Source organism: Amblyomma maculatum, chromosome 7 (genome assembly GCF_055883805.1).
Source record: "Amblyomma maculatum isolate TAMU_Amacu chromosome 7, ASM5588380v1, whole genome shotgun sequence".
Lineage (NCBI taxonomy): Eukaryota > Metazoa > Arthropoda > Arachnida > Ixodida > Ixodidae > Amblyomma > Amblyomma maculatum.
The window spans coordinates 140,137,810-140,163,395 of NC_139350.1; the positions used below are offsets into that span (position 1 = coordinate 140,137,810).

Below are 25,586 nucleotides of genomic sequence, written 5' to 3' on the forward strand. Positions count from 1 at the left end.
ATACATACATAAATACATACATACATACATACATACATACATACATACATACATACATACATACATACATACATACATACATACATACATACATACATACATACATACATACATACATACATAAACGAAGGGTGTCGCCATCGCTGGCTGATTTCAGAGGCGATCGCTGCGCCGTGTACCTCAATGCTGTAGCGACCCGTCATACCTGGTAAAAACATCACGAGTTTGAATGACCTGGCGGGAAGGCTTTTCAATCCAACATTCTCGCTGACTATAGTGAACTAAATCGCTGACAGAGCACTTAAGGAAAGGGACAGAGGAATCTAAATTTCCTGCATTTTCTTTAGTGTTCAATTTCGTTGATGCAGTAGGTGACAACTGTGATGTTCTCCCATTCGCCGCGTATTGCTGCTAGCAGTTTCTATTGAAAAGCTTTTATTGATTTCTGGCGCTCGCAATGTTTCTTTCGGAGGGGCATAAAAGAGGTTTCGAAAGTTCATCGTCATTGGTAGGTGCACATATTGTCCAAGACGCCATCACCTGTGATGAATCCCTGCTCGACTGCTGAAGCAAAGGACACGACATCAAATCTCGGCCGTGGCAGCCACTGTTCGAAGGAGGTGAAAAGCAAGGTGCCCGTGCATTGTGCGATGTCGGTGCGCGCTAAAGAATGCCAGGTGGTGATCGAAAAAAACCGCAATCATCATTACAGCATCCTTCATAGCAGGAGTCGCCTTTAGACCCTTAAAGAAAACAAACAAACAAACAAACAAACAAACAAACAAACAAACAAACAAACAAACAAAAGAAAACCTTTGCAAAGCGGCAGAAATATTTCTTTCACCGCAAGAACTTATCGAAACTGGACGACAAGGAAATATCTTAGTTAGGTCGGAAAAGAGGCTAGAAAAATGTAGGGAAGCTATTGTTACATCTGTGTTGTTTGCGACTAAGTCCCCCTTTGAACTTAACGTTGTCACCAGGTGCGTTTCTGGTTACAAGCGCAATCTGTCGAAACGTAAAACAAGTAAGGAGGGCGATTGCACGCAGTACTTTAGTAGATTTGGAATGCTGCAGCTGCATAAGGAGCCACAGAGCACAACCCAAGAGCAAACTCCCCAAAGAGCTGTGGATATATCAAGTGCATTACAGAGTGCCCCGGAGACGGATGAAACGCCAAGTCCTCGCCACCTGAAAAAGGGTAGAGAGTTACTGCCAACAATGGAATCAACGAGCGAAATGACAATCGCTGAACAATGTAAGGGGCAGCTGTGCATGCCAGGCGGTGTTGCGCAGCCAGCGACCGAAAGATGGCGCGAGACGTTTTCAGACAACAGCTGTCAGGAGTGTCAAGGTACTGGTTCTAGAAGAGTTGCAGAGCACTACAGAGTGCTACATCAATGGAGCGTGCGGACCGCGGCGAGAGATCCACAAGCGTCTGAAATTCACAAAACACAATACACGGAAAGAGAGCAGATACTATAGGCAGAGAGCGAGCGAAAAAGTTCTCATTTTCTCTGAGCACTGAGGGACAGTAAGTTGCCCTGCAGGCAGCTCTGCGCCACACGCCAGCGATTTGCTTTTTTTTTTTTTTTTTGCTCCTTAAGAAACGGGATGTATGTACCATCCATCTGGCGGAAACTAAGCTTTGCGCTAGTGGCATAAAACCACTCCGCGCGGCCAACTCAGAAGGCAGCCGGCTCCTGCGATGCGCGCACGAAAACGCTCCTGACAAATAGAAACGTTGCTGGCATCCCTCTGACCTCTCGACTCGCACGCGCACTGCGCGGCGGTGTTAGGACACCGCAATTGCGACTCGCATAGCGCACGCAATGCCCCGGGCGATTTTTCCGACTCTTGCAAGGATGCCGCCGCAGTAAAGACAAGAACGGAGGGGGCCTGCGCGGCTCGCATCGCGTACGCCTGCCGGCCGCGCTTCGTGACGCGGCCGCCAGGTCGCCGTCGCCGCCGTGCAGGTTTCGCCGCGGCTCAACCCACATTCCTGAGCCGTCCTCCTCGCAGGTCACGTGGTCCCCTCACCGTCAGCGCGCGGCGCCGGCCCCCAAAGCGCAAAGAGAAAAGTCAAAGAGAAGCTGTGCCGCCACCTGCCGACGTTGGCGGCGCCTCGCTCGGCGAAGAAAACTTTTGCTCGGGCCGGTTACGGCAGCTTTCAGTTTGCAGCGAGCGTGGCAGGTGCGTTTCAGCGGCGCTTTGTGGCTGCGGGCACGAGTATCTCCCGAGTCGTGGCGGTGGTGTTTCGGTGCGTGGCAGAGCGTTGTGTGTGGACCTGCAGCGACGTTGTCGGACGATAGACACTGCGAACGCAACGGGCGAGCATGCGGCGGACGAGCGGCTGCCTCGTGAGGTGACAGCCGGTCGACGGCGACGCGTAAGCAGCGAGTCTACTGCGGCACTAACATAATGGCCACGCGCGGCGCACGGCGATCACAATGAACGGATTCCTGATTCGGATTTTCGGCGCAGGTAAGCGATATCTTTCTCTGAACACTCTGCGTTCCTCGCTCGCTCTGCGGCGGGAGCCGCGCGTTGTCTTGACAACTCCTCGTGGCGAGATTGGGTGTCGCCTGCCGAGCGGACCCCCACTCTCTGCCGGTGGTATTTGGTGTCGGTTCTTAAAACCGCAACGCCTGGCTTTCCTTCGAGTTTCTCAGACTGCCGATCGCGGCCCTCGCTGACAGACTGGCCGGCGCCTTCGGGAAAACGGAGCCGGGGGCCGTTGACAAAGTTGTGCGCTGCTTTTCGCTGAACGGTCGATGGTTCGTTTCGTATTCATGATATTCTAGCGCGACCTTGCGTTTGCCTCGTGGGCACTAAGTGGGCAGCCCGCGCTGAGCCGGTGCGTGATAGCGCCGCCGACAGGCGTGCATACTGTACGCGGTGTTTTTCGTCGCTCGCGCGCTGCGAGCGGCAAGGCTCGCAGTGCGCGCGACGTCAAGCGGCAGCGCGGCATACCTTGTAGGCCGCGCTGCCGCTTGGCCTCGATAGCTTTACCCTGCTGGATCGGCGACTAGGAAGCGACGCTGTTCGAGCGAGGCCGACCTAGGTGCACCTCCCCCCCCCCCCCCCCCCTCCAACCAACCACACACACACACACCTCTCGCGTTTCGCCGTCGTTTGAACCGCGCTGCCGGTTCGCGTCGGGTGGCAACGACCGGCACTGCCGCGCAGCAGCTAAGCTGCGTCGTCCTCTATTGTGGATCACCTGTCAGAGACACGGCCGCGATAATGACGGTGCCTCGGGGCGTTTTCTTCTCGAGGAGGCCTCCTAGGCCTGTGTGATATTGCTGGCGCGGCGTCGATATCTGATGCTGCCGGTGGGCGGTAATTAGTGCTGCCAGGGTCTAAATATAAGCTGACCATTTCCGGAGGCGCGACCGGGCGTGCGCATCGTTTGAGGCCTGTGTGTGGCCCGCATAGATTTGGCTATCAAATCGTCATTTTGCCTTGCACTTACGAGCTCGCTAATGTAACCCTTCCTTACCGCGCCGCGCTTTTGTTTGGGCTCTACTCGTAATTGTCGATGTCGAAGTAGGTGCCACAAATGTGTGTTGTCCCCGTACCTTCCGAATCAGGGTGACCTGACCGACTTGGAACTGTGGCGGGAGCTGCGAGCCGCAGTTTTCTACACCCGCTTGTGCCGGCAATGCAACAAAAGCAGAAGAAAACGACGATGGGAACGGAGGTTACATAGTCTGGCATGATGCCATCAGATTCGCAATCCTCCCCATTTACAGGTAGCTTCATTACAGTGGTAACCACTACAATGATTACCCGGTCAGCAGTGGATGCCTCCAGATTTTGTGGAATTGGGTCGACTCGTGCTCCCATAGCGGCCTAGTCATAGTTTCATGTCTTTACTCCAGTATATACCGATGTTTCCAATTCGTCCGAGGTTGCTGATTTATACAAGATCACTAATCGAAAGGCGTCTGATGTGAGACGTAACTGGAACATTGTGATGGCACGCTTGATAAACTCTGACGCCGGTACACACTGCCTATCTCGAGGAATGTCATCCATGGTCAGTTATGTTCATTTTAACTTTGGTCGCTTGCCACAGCAAACCGCACTCGTGCATTTCATCGTGGCGCATGCAGTGCCGTCGATAAAGCTGTGTCTCTCCTGAGTGTTTTAGAAAGCTTGTGTGTTGAAAAAGAAGCAATCTGCCGTACCTGCCAGCCTTTGGCTCGCTTATCACGCCTTACCGCTACATAATCCGATCGCGACTGCTTTGGGTATGAAAGACGGCCGCACGAACTGGCGCACACGCAGAATTTAGCGCGCTAAATCGCGCATCCTGCGCGCCTTTTTCCGCCCATGCGTTGCCCATGCGTTGCGACGGAGCATTGTTCGAGACCGCCGCTACGGAGGGAAAACCATAGGCGAATGAATTCTGATGAGCGAACAGTATGCCACGCGATGCATAGCCAAACAGTTATTTGCGTATTCAACGCGACACGTTCATCGATGACCGCCTCGTGAACGCTGCTCTGGATTCGAGGACGAGCCTAGCTTCTTTCTTTTTTCCTGCGGCGACATGCATGCGCTCTGTCTGGCTATGTACCCCAGTTCGGCGAAATCTGGGTTGGCGCTTATACCGAGGCTGCGAGGGAAATTACTCGCTGTGAGTCAAGCTCGAAGAGCCGGTGGAATGAGATTCAGTGCGTCTGCGCACCCTCCAGCATCGCTTGCGTTTATTTTTTCGAACACGCGCGCGCAAAAAAAAAAAAAAGAAAAAGTCTCCTATTTTGGTGCTTGCCGCATCGATCAGTACGAAAGGGAAGCGTGGTTTTGAAACCATCGGGCCATGATTATATTTAGGCTTCGTGCTTTCGTCGGTGACGACGCCTGCGAGCGTTCTGTTCGTAACGTTGATAACCGGATCTCTGCAGTGACGAAGGTAGACGGAGGAGAAAAGGAGCGTCAGGTCTGCCATTGTTGTGGCGCCCCCTCTGCGGCAAAAGACGGCTGCACCGTGAGGTAGTGCACTGGCAGGCCATGGGATACACACCAGGCTGCGCCGTCGTGGCCCCACTGTTTCGCTGCCCGTAGCAAGGAAGCTTTGACGTAGGTGAGGCGTGTGGGTGACACGACCACACAGTCTGGATATTTTACCGTTTAGTATCATTACGCGCGGTTCGCCCGATGTTTGTATTATCGAGCAGTCGTGAGTTTCAAAACTGAATTTCGATAGTTCCTTTTAAGCGGGCGCTGAGGGAGTCTGTGCTCGCTGTCGTTTTTCGCCGTGCAGCGAGTCAGGTCCTATTGTTTTACACTCCGGAACATAGTAAGTGAGGTAAAGGGGGGTTCTCTTTACCAAGCCTCCATCTGCTTGCCAGGAGGTTTCTAGCAAATGCGTGATCAGTGTAAATCACTGTGGAGATGAGCTTTGTGGTGGTGTTAGTGGTTTATTGAATAATCAAACAAAAGGGGAAAAAACTGTTGCCGGCCGCCGCAACTGTAACCTAAAATCTGAAGCACCCGAGCTGCGCCCGGTTGGAAAGAAAAGGGGATAGGGAGAGGATGACGAGAGAAAGTACAGAGGGGAGCGATAGCAAGAAAGGAGCTTTGTACATTACTTACAAAATACCAAAAAAAGGACTACGAAATCGCGTCGCTCGCGCGCAAGTGTCCGAGCACAGTCCGCAAATGACTGCGCGCGAGCGGCCATTGCAATTTTTCAATATTCCCTATATATATATATATATATATATATATATATATATATATATATATATATATATATATATATATATATATATTCCATAGCATTTATTATTTTTTTTTTTTTCGATGTAGTTATACATCTCAAAATCTAATATCTCTGCACCCCAATTCTTGGCCGATCATCCTGTGTGGGTATGTGCCATCACATTAGAGGAGAACAACAACAACAACAATGGTCTCAAGGGTGTATATACATAGTCGCGCGCGCGCGACATAATGCACAAGCTGCCGGGGAGTGCCGCCCAGCAGCATACGTCCGAGGTAGCGCACACCAGTAAAGTATTCTGCTTCAGTAACCTTAACCAATTATGTTTCTCAGAAGTCACATGTCTTGACTGACCCCTTTTTCATGAGCCTTCCTAACAACTTGCAAAGGCATTTAATGTATTCGCTCACTTCTTTATACAGCTGCCAATTTTAATTTAGGTTTTATATACATTTATAGTTACCCCTCTGAGCTGTTCAAAATAAGAAAAAAGTAACAAAATTAAAGCCAGAAACACCGCTTAATAAAGCAATATGTATACTGAAAGTCATGCTCCCTCTCCCATTCCAAAAATTGTTTCCTAGTTGTGTGCAATATATGTATTCACTGAGGGCGGACAGGCAACAGATTCCAAGCCTGCATGCTTCTCTGACTGCACTTCACTCTATGGCATATCTGCATATAATGGGAATGTTCAATAGGGTGGGTAGCTGAACTGTGAGGAGGCAACTAGTCAAAAAGGAGGACAAGAGGAGGGGTGATGTTCACCACCCGCCTCTCTCCTCTTGTCCTTTTTGACTGGTTCCCCTCTTCATAACATACAAACGGCTCAGATGTCCACTCTTACGCCTAGCTGAGCTAGTTCTGCATTCTTGGGAAAGTGCAGAAAAGTGGAACAACACAGAAGGAAACAGACAGGGACAATTGCCCACTGAAAGCTCTGGTTTACTCACCCGCTTTTACAGCTGTGATAATCACAGGGACCTGGGGCACCAACCTAGCGATGCACTGCAAGAATTGAAAAAGAAAAGTAAATATTCTGGCGCACACAAAAGCTTCCTGACCTCTAAGTACTCAAAGAGAAAGAGGGCGGCTCCAGAAGCATGGGCCATTCAAGAGTCTGGTGAGCAAGTGTATACTTTCCAGTGTGGCATCAGTGGTACTGTGGAGGAAAGAAAAGGCGCTTTCTTGTTCGATGCTGCAAACAAGCAAAATGTAAGATGCGCACAATTCGACTCTTGTCTATCAAAGCGTGCAAGTTCCAACTTCAGCTCCGAGACGAGTTTTACTCGCTTGGCTAAAAGCGGTCCGGGCGAAAGAGGTGCAGTGAGCGCCCTCTGCTGTGTGGGCACTGCGCACGCACGCGGTATACAACCCGGAGAAACGGGGCTTGTAGTAGCGGGCGGTATCCTGGCAGGCTTCCTCATTTCAAGGTGAACGGGTTGGACGTGGAGCCAGTGTGTCTATCCTGACGCATATTTTAGGTGCATTAACTTTTTCTCGAAGCCGCTTGAGGGGCTTGTGAAATGATCGACTCATTGCCCCTGGAAAGCCTGATTCTATGCCAAAAGTATGCTAAAAGTTATGCCTCCCCTTTTTTTTTTTTGGTTTTTTTTTTTTCGAGCAGTGTTTATTCAGCCGCATATATCCCGCTCCTATATTCATTTTGCATGGAACCTTCATGTGCTGATGGGAGGGCAGTCGTTGTTACCCGTGCTGGTGCCGGGAACGAAACCAAGCTTGTATCAAGAATACACACACATCCTTGTTCATTTTCGGGCCAAACAATGAGAGAAACTTCATAAAAAAATATTGTGGCCCACCAGATACGCGACTATAATTGGTGAGTTGAAAAAAAGTCTGAATGACCAGTGCTCGAGACAACAGCAGTCCTGAAGTGATTACACGGAGGTGACATACTATCTTACTTTTGTAACGAGGGAGTAATTACTCATTGACATCCACCCAATCGCAGCCATACGGCTACAAAGCTACGGCTATACAGCTTTCTCAGATACTTCGTAGCTAAAAATTCGTCCTGATTTCTCTTTTGACCACGAAGTTCCCGAGAAAGCTGTATTAGCTTTCCTTCGGGGCCGTATGGCTGCGCTTGGGGGGATGCCATTGAGTAATTACTCCATTAGAAATCAACTCCACCTTGGGGAATTCCCCTAAAATATTCAATCAACTATCTCACGTTTGCGTGAGCTAATCGTATTCGGAGGCGCTGTACGACACCACGTTCACTGTCGTGTGACGCTTTAGAACTGCAGTCTTCTTTAATTACCTACGTCGCATACAGTGATCGATCCCTTTGACGACGTCGATTAACGGTATTGGTCGTTGGCTCTTCCGACGAGCTTTACTGCGTAGCTGTCTAGTCTGTTGGTAACAGCAGGCCGGTTATTAGGTGGAAGTTCGCTTTTCTGGGAGACGAGAGGATTAACTTGCCTTCGAACAAATGTGGGAACTAACTTGTATACTTTTCGCCTTGCGCATCACCGTCTGTGAGCGACCCGTGCACCGTGCCTACGAATTCCGCGCAGATAAATGCGCAAACGCTATCAGCGGCTTTATTTACTTCCTGCTTGTATCACCACCTTTTTTTTTTCTGCCCCTCAGCGTCGCGATTTGTCGATTGCGCTGCTTCATAGAAACTATCGCCTGCATTGCTATTCCGCAATCATTTCGTGATCGTCCTCTTCCTGCGAGCCGCGCCCTATCGGATGTCCCCAGGTATTATTAGCCGCGATTTGACTAGCGCGTGAATCAGCGCTGTGCCGTCCGCGGCCTCCGCAGTATGTAGCGTATACTTGTCACTTGCGCGTGACGAGGCCCGCATTGTCTCTCGCGCGCGGTCGAAAAGCTGTTTATCCGAAAGCGGCGATGAAAAACGGCGGCTGAGAGGAATCGATACCGTTAGTCAACGGCTGTGCGTTCGAGTGATGGACGCGAACGCTTCTGCGCGTGCCGTCATTTTTTTATTTCTTTTTTTTATTTTGCCGGTCTTGGCAACTAGTCCATTGAGTCAGAATCAAGCCCTGGCGGCGTGCTTTACGCGTGAACGGGCAGCAGCAGCGTCATGGATCTGCGTGCGCCCGCGAGTGATTAATGTGCATGCCATGGAAACGTCCTCGTACCGACAGCGGCCTCGCTGCGTAGTACTGCGTGTGCTGCTTGTTAATGTCCTTAAAAAGGAGAGAGAAAAAAAAACGAAAGCTGGTTTTCGCGAAGCCGTGCGGCAGTCGCTTGTACTACTACTGCTCATCGGTGTGCAGTCCTGCCTCGTTAATATGGACACTTTGGGTTCCGACCAAAACTGTCCATAAAGCGGGTCATCAATAATAACGAGTCATGAATAAAAACGAAAAGAATTTTATTGAAAAAAAAAAGTAATTAATGATTGATTTTGTACATAACGATGTGCACTGGACTCAAAATTTGACAGAACACCGGCAATTTTGAGTGCATTATCCTTGTCATTGTTGCCTTCGAAAAATTGCAGTGCAGTCTGAAGCAACTCGCATACCATCACACGGGTGATGGTGGGCTTTGTGTTGGTCGAACTTTCGAGCACGAACTCCTCACTGGCCGATGAATCAGCGTCCGATTCTCTACTCACCGCCACTTTCAAAATGGCGTCGTCCTATGAAACAAACACTGTAAGCTGAAGTACAGTTTAGAACGACTGCTAGCAGACTACGAAGAGCTCAGACCTTGTCAAGGCTGCATCGTTGACTCAAAGCGAAGCCGACATGCGGGCCTGAGGTGCAAAATGTGGCAGTTCGGCAGGGCAACAGGGACGAAAACCAGGAGCATGAGAGGGAAGCGCGTCCAGGACGGGACGCCCGGTCTCGGTTACGTGCTCGTACATTGCCTTTCTTTTGTCGCCTTACTCTGTGAGTGTATCTTAACTCTCACCGAAAAGCGTTACGGCTTCATGGAACACATACTTTGCTTTGGGAAAGAAAACTTCAGTTCCCGCCGCCACTGTAGGCGTTTGTCTTTCTTCCTGTCATTTCTTTCTTGCGCTTTTACCGGCCTCTCTGTTCACGTTCAGCAGAATTTATTGCAACCACATGTGGCTGTTTTCCCGACTGCGGCGGCACTGCCGCTGCACCCAGAAATCTCCTGGTTCCCCCCTTTCGGGGTCTTTCTTAGCCGACCCTCGGTTTGCTGTGTACGTTCCTCTTCGCTCTTGCCGCCCCCCCCCCCCCCCCCCCCTTCTAAAACGGCGACACGCCCGCTTTGGTTCTTTCCAACCCCACAGGACTCGTTCGGGCATCCGGCCGTATCGGCTGTCGCGTAGGTTTGCGGGCGGCGTGCCCTTCTTTAACTCGCGTTCGGACTCCTCTGCTTTTTTTTTCTTTTTTTTTTTTCAAGCACTGTCCATATTAAAGAGACAAAAATACATGGGCCCAAGTGGGCCGTGTGCATTCTTCCCCTGTCCATTGTCCAGACAGCGAGTTTCCATATTAACGAGGCATAAATCCACTGAAAAAGTTTCGTTCTCAGAAAAACTGTCCATAATTCGGGTCGTCCATATTAATAGCGGTCATATTAACGGGGCACGACTTAGTTTGTACGCGAGTAGGGGAAAGTTACGCTTCGTCAAAGTGTCGCGTTCTCTGGTCTCGCGGGATGAGGTCCTCGTCTTTTAATCGCAATTGAGGATGAGATCTCCCTGTCGCTTTCGCGAAGGACGTTAGCTCATGTCCATGCGCTAATTATATGCCGGTACTGCATTGCGCACCGCCACGTTAGTAGCGCTCCAAGGATAGAGAACAGGCGTCCTACGTGACGCACAAACTAGTCCCAGTTATGTGCATTTTTGCGTTATCAGTGAGGGGATGAGAACTTCAGAATGTGGTCATTCATGCCGTATCTAGACTCCGGCCGCGGCGGCCGCTTTTCGATGGAGGCGAAAAGCGAGGCGCCCGTGTGCTGTGCGATGTCAGTGCACGCTAAAGAACAGGTGGTCGAAATTTCCAGAGTCCTCCATCCACCACGGCGTCTCTCATAGCCTGAGTCGCTGTAGCCTGTGGTACGTTAAACGCCACAAACCATGCCATGTCTACACGGCCAAGAGAGGTGGGGCGTCTACCCCCCCCCCCCCCCCTTTCCTTTCCTTATTATACAGGCCTTATCAGAACTTGCTGTGGTGTTGGTAGTAAATGAATGAAACTCATTGCCACCAGGCATCGCCAGCCGTAATCAACCGTCCATTCAAAAAAGCTGGGCTAACATTTTCGAACGCAGAAAACTCACCTAGTGCTGCATCCCTGAGCGAACGGTGATCGAGTGTCGCTACATTTTACCGTTGTCTTTTTGCTAAAGCAATCAGATTATACCGCTTCGTTGCTGGAGTTGGCGCGAGTTAGCCTTTTCTATTTTGAGCTTGTCTTTCGTTCTGTTATTCCTTATGCTATCTTGTACGATAGCAGAGCTTGCTTTGTGTACTGACCTCTTTGTACTGTTTCCGAATATTTTCTTTCTTTCAACTGTTAACTGAACCTTGTTTATTGTGCCATTTGCTATCTTGTTGCTCCTGCTTTCGAATAAAAAGAAGAGAAATCCCCCTCCCCGTGTAATGCATAGTTTTGATTCTTTTTCGGGTAAACGAATGAAAAATTAATAAAATAAATGAAAGCAGCATTCGCGCCCTGCTGTATACGCGGCTAGTACAGGTGTTTCGTTTTCATTGCAGCCTTCGAATCGGGCGGTTTTGTGCAGGCTGCGGTTGTTGTAAACCAGCAGTGTGTGTTAAGTTTCCGGTGTCAGGTAGCGGCGCCTCTGATTGGTCGGAAAGCGCCATCCCATAGCCCGTAATAGAAATGACATAACTGTGCTTTTTTTTTGTCATGGGAATGGCTTAAACGTAGAAGGGTTTCGGGACTTCTAGCATTCCTCAAAATCGCAGGCATCTATCCGGACAGAAAAAGAAAAAGGTCCTAGTGTTTCTGAGGAAAAATTTCTGCTCTTTGCTTAGTTGGCGATTTTCCTTTTGATCCTCCTCTTTGGCGCCTTTTGCTCTGAGCAGTTATCTCTTCCTTGCATTCCCTGAAGACGTAGCTCAAGTGTTCTTTCCCACACAATAATAATAATAATAATAATAATAATAATAATAATAATAATAATAATAATAATAATAATAATAATAATGATAATAATAATAATGCTGATGCTGCTACCTTTTGGCTTGCACGCCTGTCTGTCGCTCTGTTTACTTTAGGAATTGTGCAGGCCAGGTTTGCAACGTGTTACGCGTCGAAGTACCTGGCGGCTGTTGTGGAGCCGTGCAGCTTTATTTCTTGCTCGACTCGAAGCTTGCGATCTGACTGCGCCAGCGAGCGTGCGGAGTGCTTATGGAAAACATTCGCCTGCCCGTCTCGCCCGTGCAAACTATGTCGCCGTTCTCTTGCTCGGTACCGTCGCCGAACGCGGCTGCCGCTCCGCGGCAAATTCGTCGCATGGCCGCCTTCTTCGTTCGCCTCATTCTTGGTTAGTCGTAGGGGGGGGTCAAAACATCCGCTTCGGTCGCCCTTGTTAAAATGCAAACGTGCTCTGCATGCGCGAAGGCCATCGTCCGGGGCGGTGGTTTGCGTCGGCGGCTGCGTGGCGTTTAGCCAGGTGAAGGGTGGTTTTCGTCTCTCGCCCTTTCCTGTGCGCGCGAGTGGCCCAAACTACGGACGGGGGCAGCCGAGCACGCAGTCTGCCTCCGCCGTCTGGACGACTGCGGCGTGTCCTTTTCTCTTGGGAGGCAGACCTCTCCGCGTTGCGCGTGGGCTATGCCAAGCATTGCTCTATCTACCGTCTTTATCGGCCCAGCGCCGCGTACCTAGAGAGCCGAGATAGCGGAGAGGAGCTGGTTTTCCTCCGCCGACCTGTTCGTCGGCTGGAGACTGCGGTGACTCACCGTACCCCTCCCGTTTCTTCCTCCTCTTTCCAGACTAAACCATCTCCGCTCATCCGCACTGTGATTGTCGCGAGGAAGCAAAGCGGAGAACGGCTTTTGTCCTGTCCATTTCGACGTGTCCAGCCTCCAGCATTGTTTGCCGCGGCCGCCGTGCAAGCAAAAATGAGGGAGCAGGCATTGTATTACGTACGACTTGCGTAGTGTTGCGCAATGCGAGGCGCCCCTTCTTCTGCGGCTGAAATCCGTGGATCATCTCTTTGCGTGGAAGAGAGCTTCGCAAGCGCTTCCGGCTAGCGTATACTGGCTTTAATCTTTTGCGAGGTATGATCTCATTACACTCGTGACGCCTTGCCAAGCCGACACTTTGGACGTTGCGTGAGACTCTTCTTTCTTGCGCAATGCGAATTCTTTGCCGAGTGTCCGGGAATACTTACATGCCAGTTTTATGTGTGCATCAGAAAGTGGGATAGTTCTTTCGTGATGTGTGAATCGTTAGATATCGCCCAAAAAGATTCTCGCTTGCATCGCAGTATGACCGGTGATCTCCTTTGCGGAGCAGTATTCATTGACGAAACGTTGCCACGAATCGTGTAGTAAGCCCTTGGTCCGACCGCGTTTTTGTAAAGGTGGGGGTGCAAACAATGCATAAGCCGAGTACCACTATCGGGCGCCTCCTGCCCTACCTGAAAAGCCATCGTTCTGAAGGAAAGGAACAGAGCGTTGTGCACACAGTTATCTGCTCGGAGTAGCCGCGGTGTCATATGCGACGGAAACATAAGAATTTCTTGGATTGGATGAAGCAGTACGAAGCTGACGTCAGGGAAATGAACAGTCAGCAAAACGAGGGCATGATTGAGCTCGACAGAGAGTTATTGTGCTGGAGACGGAGCCATACGCGCGCAGCGTGGTGCATTAGGCAGACAGACGGAAACTTTAATCGCTTCCTCTTCCTTCATCCTACACCAAAGATTGAAGTTCAGTGACCAGGCGGTTGACTTCACATGCGTTCAAAAGCCAAGCCGCAACTGACCCGCGCTCGCCACCTTGACGAAGAAGCCGGGTAGGTTTCGAAATGTCGTGTTTTTGTTTCTAGGAACTCCTCTGGACTTTCCACTTAGTTTGGCATCCTCAACCAGAGAAGTGCGCGTAATGTTTTTCGCTTTACATTGGGAAATCACTCTACTGCACGCCAGCAGCCTTATAGCTTCGGTGCTTGCTTGCCTGCCTAGGCGCGTCGGGTGGACTCTCCCTCATTGAGCTCTCGAAGATTTGGCTGCCTCTGGGCTGAGGAAAGTGACTCATTGAGGAGAGTGACTCAGGCCTGAGCCTCAAGTAATAACAATAAGGGCTAAGAATCGGGAGCGGTTGAGTTGCGCTAGGTTTAGCACAGGGAGCCCAGTAGCGTGTGCAGGAAAGAGATACGGAAGTCCAGCCACGTGCCGAAGTTGTCCATTCCAAAGCAAGGTCGCACTTTTTCTTTCACGTGATCGTTGTCAACATTTCAAAGGAAATACCCACCCGCAAATGAGACCCGACTATCGCAACATGATGGGATAGGAAGCGGAATTAAACTTTATTTCGGTCTTCATCCTTTTAGCAACTGCGCTTCTTGGGAGTGATCTACGTGCTTCCCGTGGGCGAGAAAATCGAAGGAACCGCGTCATGCTTCGGCCTTACATTTTTTTAAATAGCATTTTATATATATATATATATATATATATATATATATATATATATATATATATATATATATATATATATATATATATAGAGAGAGAGAGAGAGAGAGAGAGAGAGAGAAAGCCCCAGAGATTGCATCAGAGACAAGGTCTGCACTTAGTTGCTGTCACTAACGTGCTTCGGATAGGGTACGCTCGTTTTGGTCAGCTTTAAATTGCCTCTTTTTCACAGCAGCAACGCACTGGGCTGAGATATTTCGGTCTTGCGATAAAGGGTTGAAGACGACAGCGCAGCTGCCGTAGGTGCTCGTGCATCCGGGAGCAGTTATATAAGTAACTCGTGTTGAATCTTTTGCTCAAAACTCTGTTCAGGTGCTCGGTTCAAAATTTTAGAGGCCAGGGGGTCTGCTTCTGAGCCACTTCGTGAAGCTTGTAATGCATTTCCAGTGTTCCGAATCTCTTGATGGTAAGAAGATATTTTGTCCTACCCTCTCCAATGGGAAGGAACCACCACTAATGCTAAATCAGCGCCGCTGCATCGCCCAGAAGCAGAACCCCGGTCTCTACACTTTTGACAAAGGCTGTACGTCCACGTCGCGCGCAGCACGAGGAACAGTGCACGCTGACAAGTTACAACTCGCTCAAATGGCTCGTAGTGCCACCCTTCCGACAAAAAAAAAAAAAAAAAGTAAGCAGTGGTTACGTGTTTGCCGTCGCACGACTTCCCACCCGGCCGGTCGAATACCAACGCAGGAGCGTGGGATATTCCGATATGAGCACAGGGACCTCCTCGCTAGCGGCTCGTAGTTGCTTGGTGAGATGGTGTTTGCGGGCAAAAAAAAAAAAAAAAGAAAGAAAAAGAAAGACATCGCCGAATCGAAACACGGCGCATTGTTCCAGCCTTGGCGCGACACGAAATGCGGTCGGATTCCGTCCCCGTCTGCGCACCAGCTGCATACGCTGGCAACGGTCGCTTAGGCTACAGTGTTGCAGAAGTGTGGCTCCGTAAACATAGCGCTGCTTTGCTTCTTCACTGCGCGCTGCAAAAAGCGCATGCATGCAGACCAATGTTTTGTCTCACAGGAGCAGAGTGCTGCGCTAACGCTTGGCCACGCATGCGGGGAGGGCAGAGTGCACGCGGAGCTCCATGTGGCGGGCAGAGTGACGCCAATGTTAGCAGCACTGGCCAAAGCAACGTCACGCTGTGCATCTATGTAAAGCTGGGCCTCGAAAGCTCGAGACAGCTTCCGCAAATCGCCGGCCTTGTTGGAAATTATATATATACTTTTTTTTTTTATATGCGAAATAATAACTACATTTTGAGTAGTGGGAGACGGGCCAGTATAGAAGCTAAGGAATGGTTTGGTGTTTAGGCTGAGCTCGACGGGTGATTGCAGTCTCTTGCTGCAACTGGTGTGGAAACCAGTCTGTGTGAAGCGTTGTTCATGGCCTCAGTGTGTGCAGCAGGCACCGTGCCTTCAACCGATGAAAGAGGGGGTGGGGTGTCGTCGGCTGTTATATTGCTCGGCGGAGGGGAAACATGACGCTTGAGCCTTGCGTCTCGAGTGTTCGACTCACTGAAACGGGGGATGTTGTGCAGACCAGTGGATCCTTCCCAAATGGCAATGAAACCGGTTTCGCTTTCTGACACGTGTCAGTATCGGTTCGTAGCAAGTTTGCCTCCATTGGTGGCAAGTCGCTAGGAGGTAAACATAAGCATATGGCGTACCTTGAACACACTTCGGTGACGGCGTTATGAATTCGTTCTGAGTCAACAGCGCACACAACGTCCCGGGAACGCGAGACAAGATGACGACACAACGAGCGCTCGTTGTGTCGTCATCTTGTCTCGCGTTCCCGGGACGTTGTTTGCGCTGTTAGCATAGAGTGAATCACAAGCCTAATCTGCCCTTCTGGTCACCTGTGATATCGTTGTGCTTTCGCCATCTTATTTTTGATATTTTTTCTTCAGTGACTCCTTATTTGTCGGAGCTGGTAAGACGAAGGAAAGCACAGGACTCCAAAAAATATCGTCCGTATAGGATTTGCGCTGTAATCGCGTGTGCGTTTCGTTCGCTCTACACGTGGGTCCATGTGGTGCGGTCACCGCTGGCCGTCGGTGGCTTTCCGCGCTCCTCCATTGTCTGCATTCGGCGGTCTGACTAGGTCTGCAGCTTGAAGTTTTTTGTTTCGTGGTCTGTGCAACCGCTGATCCCGCTTCTTGTCACCGGCATGAGCAGCGCGTGTGTTCGATTTTCGGGGAAGCAATCTCCGGGCTACGCTGGGTTCGCCCGTCGGCGTAATGTGTAACGGGGCTCTATGCGTCCTTGGCGGCTCTTGAACTCGCAGCGGCCTCTTGGCGGTGATTCGGCCTTCGCGGCGGGAGCGTCGCTGATTTCTCCGTCCCTCTGGGTATCGGCATGCACCGTGCCCCTCTCGGGCCCGCGTTCGTTATTCCGTCGCACCGTTTGGCGCCGCTTCGGCCACCGCGCTCGAGTGCCTGCGCAGTGCGCACAGCACTGTTTGGAATGCCACCGCCTGCAGCCACACCGCTTGCTTGAGGTGGCGATAACCGCATTATTTCTTCGCATTTTGTTGCAATAAACGCATCGTTCTGCGGAATCACCGAGCTCGAGACGTGTTCACTGCTGTGCATTTGCAGGTAGAGCTGTGCTTGCAAGCAGTTTTGCCCATTTCGGCCAGCACTCGCGTGCTCAGTTTTACTTTTGGTGTACATGTACAAGCGGATCGGCGCGTGCATGGTAGTCTTGGGGAACCGCCCAACACAGAAGGCGTCACTACGACTACCCCTCAGATATTCCGGTGACGAGGTTCAACGCTTCCCATGATGATGGTGTAGTATGCTTGCTGCAGTTCCGCTGGTGATGGAGATGCTGGGAAGGCAGGCCGAGGCATAACCGGTCGTGCAACATGGCCGGCCTTAAACGTCGCTCCAAGCTTTTGGGCCACTAAAGCCGGTTGTCAGCTCGCCCTTTCCAAGCAAACAAAGCGAAAACGAAGCGCTGTCGCTGCTTCACCGCTGCCATCATGTTTTTTGTTATGAGCACCTCGCATCAGTTCGGCGTTCGGCCGCTTCCAAGCCGACAGGTCACAGGTATAAGTGCTGTAGCATACACCATTGCAGCTCGCTACAGGAAACGCAGTCTTTACCTACTTCGTGAATAGGGATTTTTTCTCCGGGGACGCATCTTCCGAGGCCATTTTTACCGGATCGTTGTTGAGGCCTCACGAAGCCGAGGGGCGGGCTTATGACGAGGGAAATGCTCCTATAATAGGTTAATAAGAGACTTCGCGAGAATAGTCTAGTGCCTGCCCCCCCCCCCCCCCCCCTCCTTTTCCGTTTGCCGAAAACGCACGTGCATTGCTGGCCAGTCGAGGGCACGAACCACACGAAGTGATCGCGTTAGAAACGTCACCCCTGGCTCGCGCGAGCGAAGCCACAGAAACACTTGTCTAAACGTGGCGCTTCCCGAGCGACCGGCCCTTTTCGTGTTTTGTTTTGCCAGCTGACGGTGGCATCGGTGCCGTCCCGTGAGTAATGCGCTGAGCAGAGATGATCTTCGCCTGTTGTTTCGCTCTTGTTAAAACATTTCAGTTTTGGTCGGGCAGCGCCGCTCGTGGGAAACAGAAGAGGACCATTTTGTTTTCGTGTGTGTTCTTCGGCCTCGGTTGGCTCGCGCCGCGATGAGGTGCAGATGGTAGACGCTGTCGTCAGAGTTCGTTTGTGCTTTCACTAGTTGTGCTTGGTTAGATTGCGTGAGCTGTGTGCGTGTACGCGATTTAGGTTTCATTATCCTGCTTTGTATTATCACGTGATACCAGCGTCGCGTGCTATTGTGTGCTTTTTTTTTTTTTTTTTTGCTTTGCGTATTGCTGGGTCACGTGGGATCAGCAGAGCCGTTGGTCCGCCTATCTAAGCGGCTACAGGTTGCTGCGTCGTCAGGAAAACGCCTGCCCAGTCGGCGACGAGCCGACGTGGTTATGAAAACCAGTCTGAAGTCTATTTTTTTTTTTTCTAACAAGAAATACACGCATTGTTCGAACGAGACGTTCCCCTCCAAGAGTGACCCATAAATGCGTCCCTGCTTTGGCTTGCATATCGCCCTGCACCTGCTTGGCGTCGGCGATGAGTTGTTCCTGGGAATGTCGGGTCTGGGAGTCCCACAACTGCTCCGCTATGCTGGCCTTCACTGAGGAATCCCAAGTTCACCATTTTGAACTCTGTTGTGCACGGGGCTTAGCTACACAATTTAAGCAGCGATTGCATCGCTGATAACGCCGCAGCGTCGAAAATCTTGGAATCCGTTGTCTGAAAGCACTCTGTCCAAGAACTCTGTCGTTTACATTGGGGCTTTGAGAAACCCGGGGAGGCCGTTTGGCGAGGACACAAATTCGCAAAAATATTAATCGACCTAACGATTATCCGCGTTTTGCAGTGCTTCTCGCTGCGCAGACCTGCACAATCGTCAGCAAGTGCGTTTGTTAATCCCTATACCCATCACTAGCACGTGCTGGTTTATCCTCGCGCAGTCAGTCTCGATGATTTCAGCAACACGTTAATCGCCGAAAACGCACCTGCGGGGTCAGGTGGATACTGAACCAAATCAGTGCACCGTGGGAAAGAGGGCACACACGATGCAGCCATGTTGCGTGCCTCGAAGTTGAAACTTCTTTCTCCGTTGGGACATTCGTTGAGAGCGCGCTGCTGAAAACTCCTGCTCCTTCCATCGGCCACTAATGCACTGGCGCATGGCGCTCCTCCGCCAGCAAAGAAACTCCGGCCGCGTTATCTCCCTGCACCTTTGCGGCTTCAAGGGTGGGAGAAGAGCTCCTCTCCCCCTTCCTTTCTGCATGATGGCCTTTGGCCAAGTCTGGCGCAGGTGCCGCTGGGGCGAGGAGAGGGGCGGCGGTGACCCGGGGGGTCACCTCGCGTCACTGCCGCCGTGGTGGAAAACCACGCTCGCCAGGAATGCGCCGCGGGAGCGGGCGAAGCGTTGCTGGGAACTGAGTCACCCTTGGAAGGACCCTGGCAGCTGGGTATCTTGCCTCCTGAAACAAGAAAAAAAAAAAAAAAAGGCGGGGGGGGGGGGGGGGGGGGCAGCGGTCAAGATCCGCATTTGAGCACTCACTCCAGCACGAAGTGTGTTGGCTCCTTGGCGCCCTTCGGATTGAGTAGACTGGCGGGCGACTGTTGCAGCCTGACAGACTGCGCCAGTCGGTGGTTGGTTAGTACACGAGGGCTACCTTATCCTGTTCGCCGCCCATTCCGCTTCCTGGTGTGGCCACATGTGAATGCAACCACAGATGCTCGACTGTGCAGCCGCGGGATGCGAGCCCGTTTGTGTGCCTGCGCAGCCATGTTGAGGCTTCGTAAAATGTGCATCGCTGTTCCTGCAGGTCGGCTGCGAGGTCGAAGGGTGGCGAACTGGGCAGTCTCGAGCCCGAGCTGGGTGCACTGCCTCGATAGGACAAAGAAGCGGGGTACCGCAATCCTCAGGGAGAGAGAGAGCTAATCATTTGCATGGATGGCCAGCTTGGTCATCCTCGATGCCCAGACGAACCGTGGGAGAATGTCAGGCAAGCAGCAGTTTTCGAGTTAGGCCACGTTTGGATCAGCTGTTGTCGGCAAGGGCGTCTCTTCGCCGTAGACGGTGTCAGAGAGCGAGGAAGTGTTTGTTAAAAGACCAGAAATAATTTATCCGTTCTTAACATTTTGTTTACGTAATTTTTTTTTTCGTCTTAAGAACCACTGAAGCGGATTTCACTACAAAACGTTAGTTGAATGTGGGAAACTTACATGCAAAGCATTCGACTGATCAAGCATTCGAAATGGAAACATAATCAATGGTTTGACGAAAGTTTGCCTGGTCAAGTATTTGAATGAAGTGGATCACGGTCACTGACCAAGTCAGAAAAAATGAAAACATATAATCGCCGATGAAAACGACGATTTGTTTTTCAGCTTCTACGCAGCGCACAAACCAAATATGGAGAAGTAGAGGGGGGATACTGCTGTCGTCCTAGGTGGCTGCAGTGCTTTCTTTTCCGGAATAAGATCGCTGCCACACGATGTAAAAAGCACGCACAGCGTTGCTTGGCGGGATCCGGCGACGCATGGCATGCAGGGTTGGGTTGAAGGCGGCAGTAATTTGAAATATTACCGTACGTGACGTCATCACCCGGCTCCTTCTTTCTTCCACCCTGCGAGCAGAGGCCGGCCTGAACTTCATCAGCGATTACGTTGCTATTTAATTATTTAATATGTTGGCACTCAAGCATGTGACATGCTTTACTTACAGGATGTGTAGTTTAACATCGAAGGGCTTAGTAAACACACATCACTGCTGGTATTCGCGGCAAACAATTCACACTTGCACTTCTTCAACCACACAATTTCAGTTTAGCGACAGCGAACGAATGTTTCGATGTCAGAAGCAAGTATGAAATCACGTGACGTATAAAAAAATAGCCTGCAATATTTTAGCTCATTTGTGGTTTTAATTCAGACACTCCGACGCTAAGCTGTTCCGGAATCTTGTATGGCAGCAACTGGGGGCTCACGTAATTTCGTAACTAGGTTCTCACCTCGGAACCGTCGTTCGGCAACGCGAGTCGACACAAATTGTGTCGAAGGAATGCAGTTACAAATTATTTACTGAGTGATGTATTTTATATCTTACGCATAACTCTAAAGAAGAAATGCAGTAAAAATGTGGTTGCCTCTAACCTTTAAAGACGCCAAAGATGCCATCATCCGGCAGGTTCCTTGCTCCAAGTTCCTCCTCCTGGCGAATTCGGTCCACGCTAGTTACCCGGCGATTATTTTCTATATTTTACAATGCACCGACAACTTTGCTGCCATCAGGGTGTGGCTCTCGGTGCTCCGCTTCCAGTCTTCTCTCTGCCGCGTCGTTTGCTCTTTTTTGTCCCCATCGCGTTCTCATCTCTCGCGGACAGTCGGTCGTTCTTTTTTCGACTCTTCCTTTCCCAGCCCTACTTTGGTCGTCGCCATTGCCGCAGTCGGCCCAACGCGTTGGTCGCCTCCAAGCGCCCGTCAAATTCCCCGAAACCTGGGGCGGGGATGGCTTGCGGGAGGATCAGGTGTCGTTTCGAGGGCGACCGCTTTCCTCCAGACTGCATCGTCCCTCTTCCGCTTGCCCTCCGTGCGGCGCCAGCCTGCACGCCTCCTCACCTGTTCGAGCCGTTCAGTGGGAGGGGACGTCTGCTACTGCCTGCACACGCGCGCGTGAACACGGCAGCCACCCCCGCCACCCCCTCCCAACTTCCAATCACCCCTTCGCCCTGGACGCCGAGCCCTCCTCGACCCAAAGCAACTTTCCGTCCGCTCGTTTTATCCGCGGCCAGGACAACGCAACCGCGCGCATGACACACTGTCCAAATACTGTACTCTTTTAAAATTGATTCTCAAGCAGTTTTTTTTTTTGAAACTGTTTTAGGCGATGCCCAGCAAAAAAAGACGTATTTATGACAGAATAATGGAATTCGCAGTTTTTCTTTCGTCATGATTGAAATTCGTGACGTTTACACTGAGGAGGAATGATGGCATTTTCGAAGTTAACACCAGTGGAGGCTATCTTCTCAGATCTGCATCGAAAAGTTGGCGAAGACGCGCTTTTTTTTTTTTTTTTTTTTTTGCGAAATGGGCCGCTGACGGAGACGCCTGGGTTTGTTTTTTCTTCGTATTTTCTGGCTCACATATGCTGTATTCTCGGCGGGAGTGGTCTCTCTATGATTAGAAAGCGGTACCCTGTAGATTCAGGCCATGCTAAGCGCTCCTTGGAAGCAAATGACAGACTTGGATTCCTAATGGCTCTAGAAATCGGGTGACACCACTTTGAGGCCGTTTCGACATTTAATTTAGTGAAAAAAAAAAGAAACAAAACTGTGTGTGTGTGTGGGGGGGGGGGGGGGGGGGGACGTTTGTACCAATGGACACGTAATAAGACCTCGAAATGGGTGTGCAATCCGTCAGGCAATCGTTTCGACGTGTAAGGAAACTTGCAATTAGAATTGAAAATTGCTTCGACAAGTACTCTGAGAAGATCTCCCCAAAAGGAACGGCGTCGAAATTTGCAGTCGGCAGTCAACGATTATGGGAAGCGTGATTTCGTAAAATAGTTTATCCTTTAACTCTACCTCGTAACCAAGTCTTGTGTAGCGGTCAGTGCGTGAATGCCCATTCGTACCTTGGCACATAGCCGACTGGATTCCGGGACAGCGCGGCAAATTTGTTTTTTTTTTTTTTGTTTTTTTTTTTTTTTTCTCTCTCTCGTGTGTTTCTTTGTGCACACGCGTATTCCGTAAACTTTCTCTGTCCATAGTACATCCGCACTTGTGAAAACGCGCAAAACGCCGAGGATTGTTTTTAGCGAAAGATAGAAATACGATGAATGGTTTGTTTGGTAGTTCGGCAGTATTCATTCTGCAAAAATGTGGCGCATATATTTCGTCTCAGAACCTGTTTGCAGCGCTGCGAAAGTCAGGTGCGACCTGGTCCAATCAGGGTCATGTGCACTGCTATAGGCAGTTGTGCTCATATGCTCCTCTCGCCGCGGGGAGTGGTCGAGCGACAGTAAGAGCTCAATTACCTGTTATAGTGAGCACGATCTTGCCAGGGCTCCCCTGTCTTTACTAGTGCTGCAAAGAAACTTGTGAGACGAAGTATAGGTGCGCCTTTGTCGCTTTTGCTGTACTTAAACGAAGTGACTTCCTTCGCTTGTCAGGTTTGAAGAACAAGAAAGTTTGGCTGTCAATTTGGGAGCTCTGAAAGCTGATGCACGAGTTAGACAGAAATCTCGTTATGGTGATTGTTGCGCCGTTCTGTTGAGTTCCGTTCGGACCGCCTGCTTTCGTCCGTCGGGCTCTGGCTCCAGCTTCAGAACGGTATCACGTTCTGCAAGTCTGTTTTTTTTTGTTTTGTTTTGTTTTGCTCTTGTTAGCAATGAGGTGGGCATGAGACAATTTACAGCGGTCGGAGACGAGCTGGTGCCGTTCTGGCAGTTGGGAGCGTCTGGCCTCATCTCTCGTTTCCGACGGCGGGCAGTTGCCTTGTCGCCCATCCGGTTCGGCCGCTAAGCCTCTGTCAGACCTGTGCAGTCATTTTTAAATCTGCACGCCATGCCTGTTTTTTGACAGTACTGACTGCCGAAGGCCCGTGATGTTGTTTTCCAATAACTGCCTACTGGCCACCTTTACTTGCGGAAAGCCGAGGATCAAGGAGTCGTCGCCCGTTTCGACTTTACGTCCAGGGCGAAGCTTGTTTGGTTTGTTGAACGACCAATATTTTGTATAAGCTGCAATTCCATCTCATCGAAATGTTTTATAGTCATTGGTCATCATTGCGCTGCATTTTGGCAGTCGGTGCTTTGCTGTGAGGGGGGGCGCTACGGTGAAACTTCGCTCCCCCTAATGCAGAACTCTGCGCCCGCCTACGGATCTAGTATACGCTACGATCTTTCATATCCGCTTCAGGTGCGTGCTTCTCCGGTTTTCGCCGCATGCTGCGTACATGTCGAAGCACTGCGAAAGGAAACGCCGTGTTGCAGTGGCGTATAGCATATTCTCCCTCGTATGTCGTCGGTACCCCGGCTTCGAATCCCTGTGCCGTCGGCACCACCCGGTCTGTCATCAGTTGGTTGGAGGAATAGTCTCAGAAGCGCGCCTTTTGTTCTCTAAGTTTCCTGTACACTTCATCGCCATAATCATTTTAGTGGCTGGTCGAGTTTTTCCTGCCACGATGACGTAGTGCTTAGGGCTGCGTGTGCTGTACGTCCGTTCGCATTAAAGAACGCCATGTGATTGATAATAATCGGAGGCTTCCACTGCGGCATCCTTCATAGCCTGAGTCGCTTTGAAATGTAGAACGCCGTGTACTATACCACATCGTGCCGTGTCATCTCAGGCTTCCCCCTGTTTGATGTAAAAGTCGAAGTAAAATACGTTTTCGGGTTCCAACTCAACGTTCCCTTTCGTATAATAGCTGGTGCTACTTATATGAACTTTCTGCTGTTGCTGGAGTAAATGTTTGCGGAAAGGCAGGCATTTATGAGGACGTGGGTTGAGGTCTCTGAGAGGAGAGGTGGGTGCGTGTCGGCGCTAAGCCATTTACTTCGTTCTCAGCTGAGCCGAGAGGGAACGATTGCATTGCTAGGCTCCTCGGTATTTCTTCACTCTGGCGGAGATTACCGAGGCAAGTGGGGTTGGTTCGTGAGCGGCGTTAACGGGCGGACGCGTGACCCTCAGCGCTGCGGTGCGACCGCGACCCCTTGTGTGTGAACTTTCGCCCCGGCTGTCCCATGTGCGCGCTCTCCTCCTAACGGGTCCGGGCGGTCGGCCGGCTCGAGACAAGCGCTCATTTGGCGCCCCCTCAATTGCGGCGGTGCGTCCGCAGCGCTTCGTAGTCGCAACGAGCGAATCTTCGCCTCCAGGCCTGCCTACTTCGGGCCGGAGCAAATTGCGGACCGCCCGGCCGCCTGATTGCCGCTGCTTTCGAGCAAGGATTTCTCGTGCCTGGGGGCACCGCCGCTTTTCTTAAGCTGCCTGCGGGTGAAAGTGACCGCATGGGGCTGCGTTCACTTTCAAAAGGCCGTTACTCCCGAGCGTCCACCGTGCCTGCTCACTGTGGGTACACGTGCTAGCGAATAGCCTAACGGCAATACCATAATGCTGAACTGAAAAACGGAAAGAAAAAAAAAATCGATTCAATTGCAACTGCCGTCATCTTTCAATGAGCAGGACGTTGTGCAAAAGGAAAAAAAAGAACATCTCAGACACCCATTTCTTCTTTCTTTACAGCGACAACAAATAGAGAATGTTCAGTTTTTACCCTCCGAGGTCTCTAAAAACTGCTCGCACCTTTTCTTTTTTTTCTCTCTCTCTTTTTCCTTAAAGAGCCCCGTGGCATCGTTTAACGAAGGTCTACTATGTGAGGGTATGGAAATCATCGCCCCTGGCCTACCTACTGAAGATAAGAAAGCAATGTGAAGCGTTCAGTATCAGCCCCGATGGCCAGGCTTTCCCTGTCCCCTATTCGTGTCCTGCATGTTCGGAGCCGTAGGTAATCTATACCTACCGGCGAGGACGGCCGACGCCCTTGCCAGCGACGCGTAATCGTGCCCACTTTTTTTTTCCTTCGTATAGCCTGCAGCTGGACGCTCTCGAGCCGGCTTTTTTTCCTTTCGTGTGTCGCCCGAGGGAAAAAGACAACTTAGGCCGC

At 50.8% G+C, this 25,586-nt stretch overlaps 1 protein-coding gene across 1 annotated transcript in view; it reads left to right on the forward strand.

Moving 5' to 3' along the window:
• Window positions 1–2,085: 2,085 nt before the first annotated feature.
• LOC146184876 (protein crumbs-like) overlaps window positions 2,086–25,586 on the forward strand; it is a 267,601-nt gene continuing 244,100 nt past the window's right edge. The window contains exon 1 of the mRNA XM_084609522.1: window positions 2,086–2,484. Coding sequence (XP_084465648.1) covers window positions 2,451–2,484 — 34 coding nt within the window. The 5' untranslated portion in view covers window positions 2,086–2,450. The remainder of the gene's footprint in view (window positions 2,485–25,586) is intronic.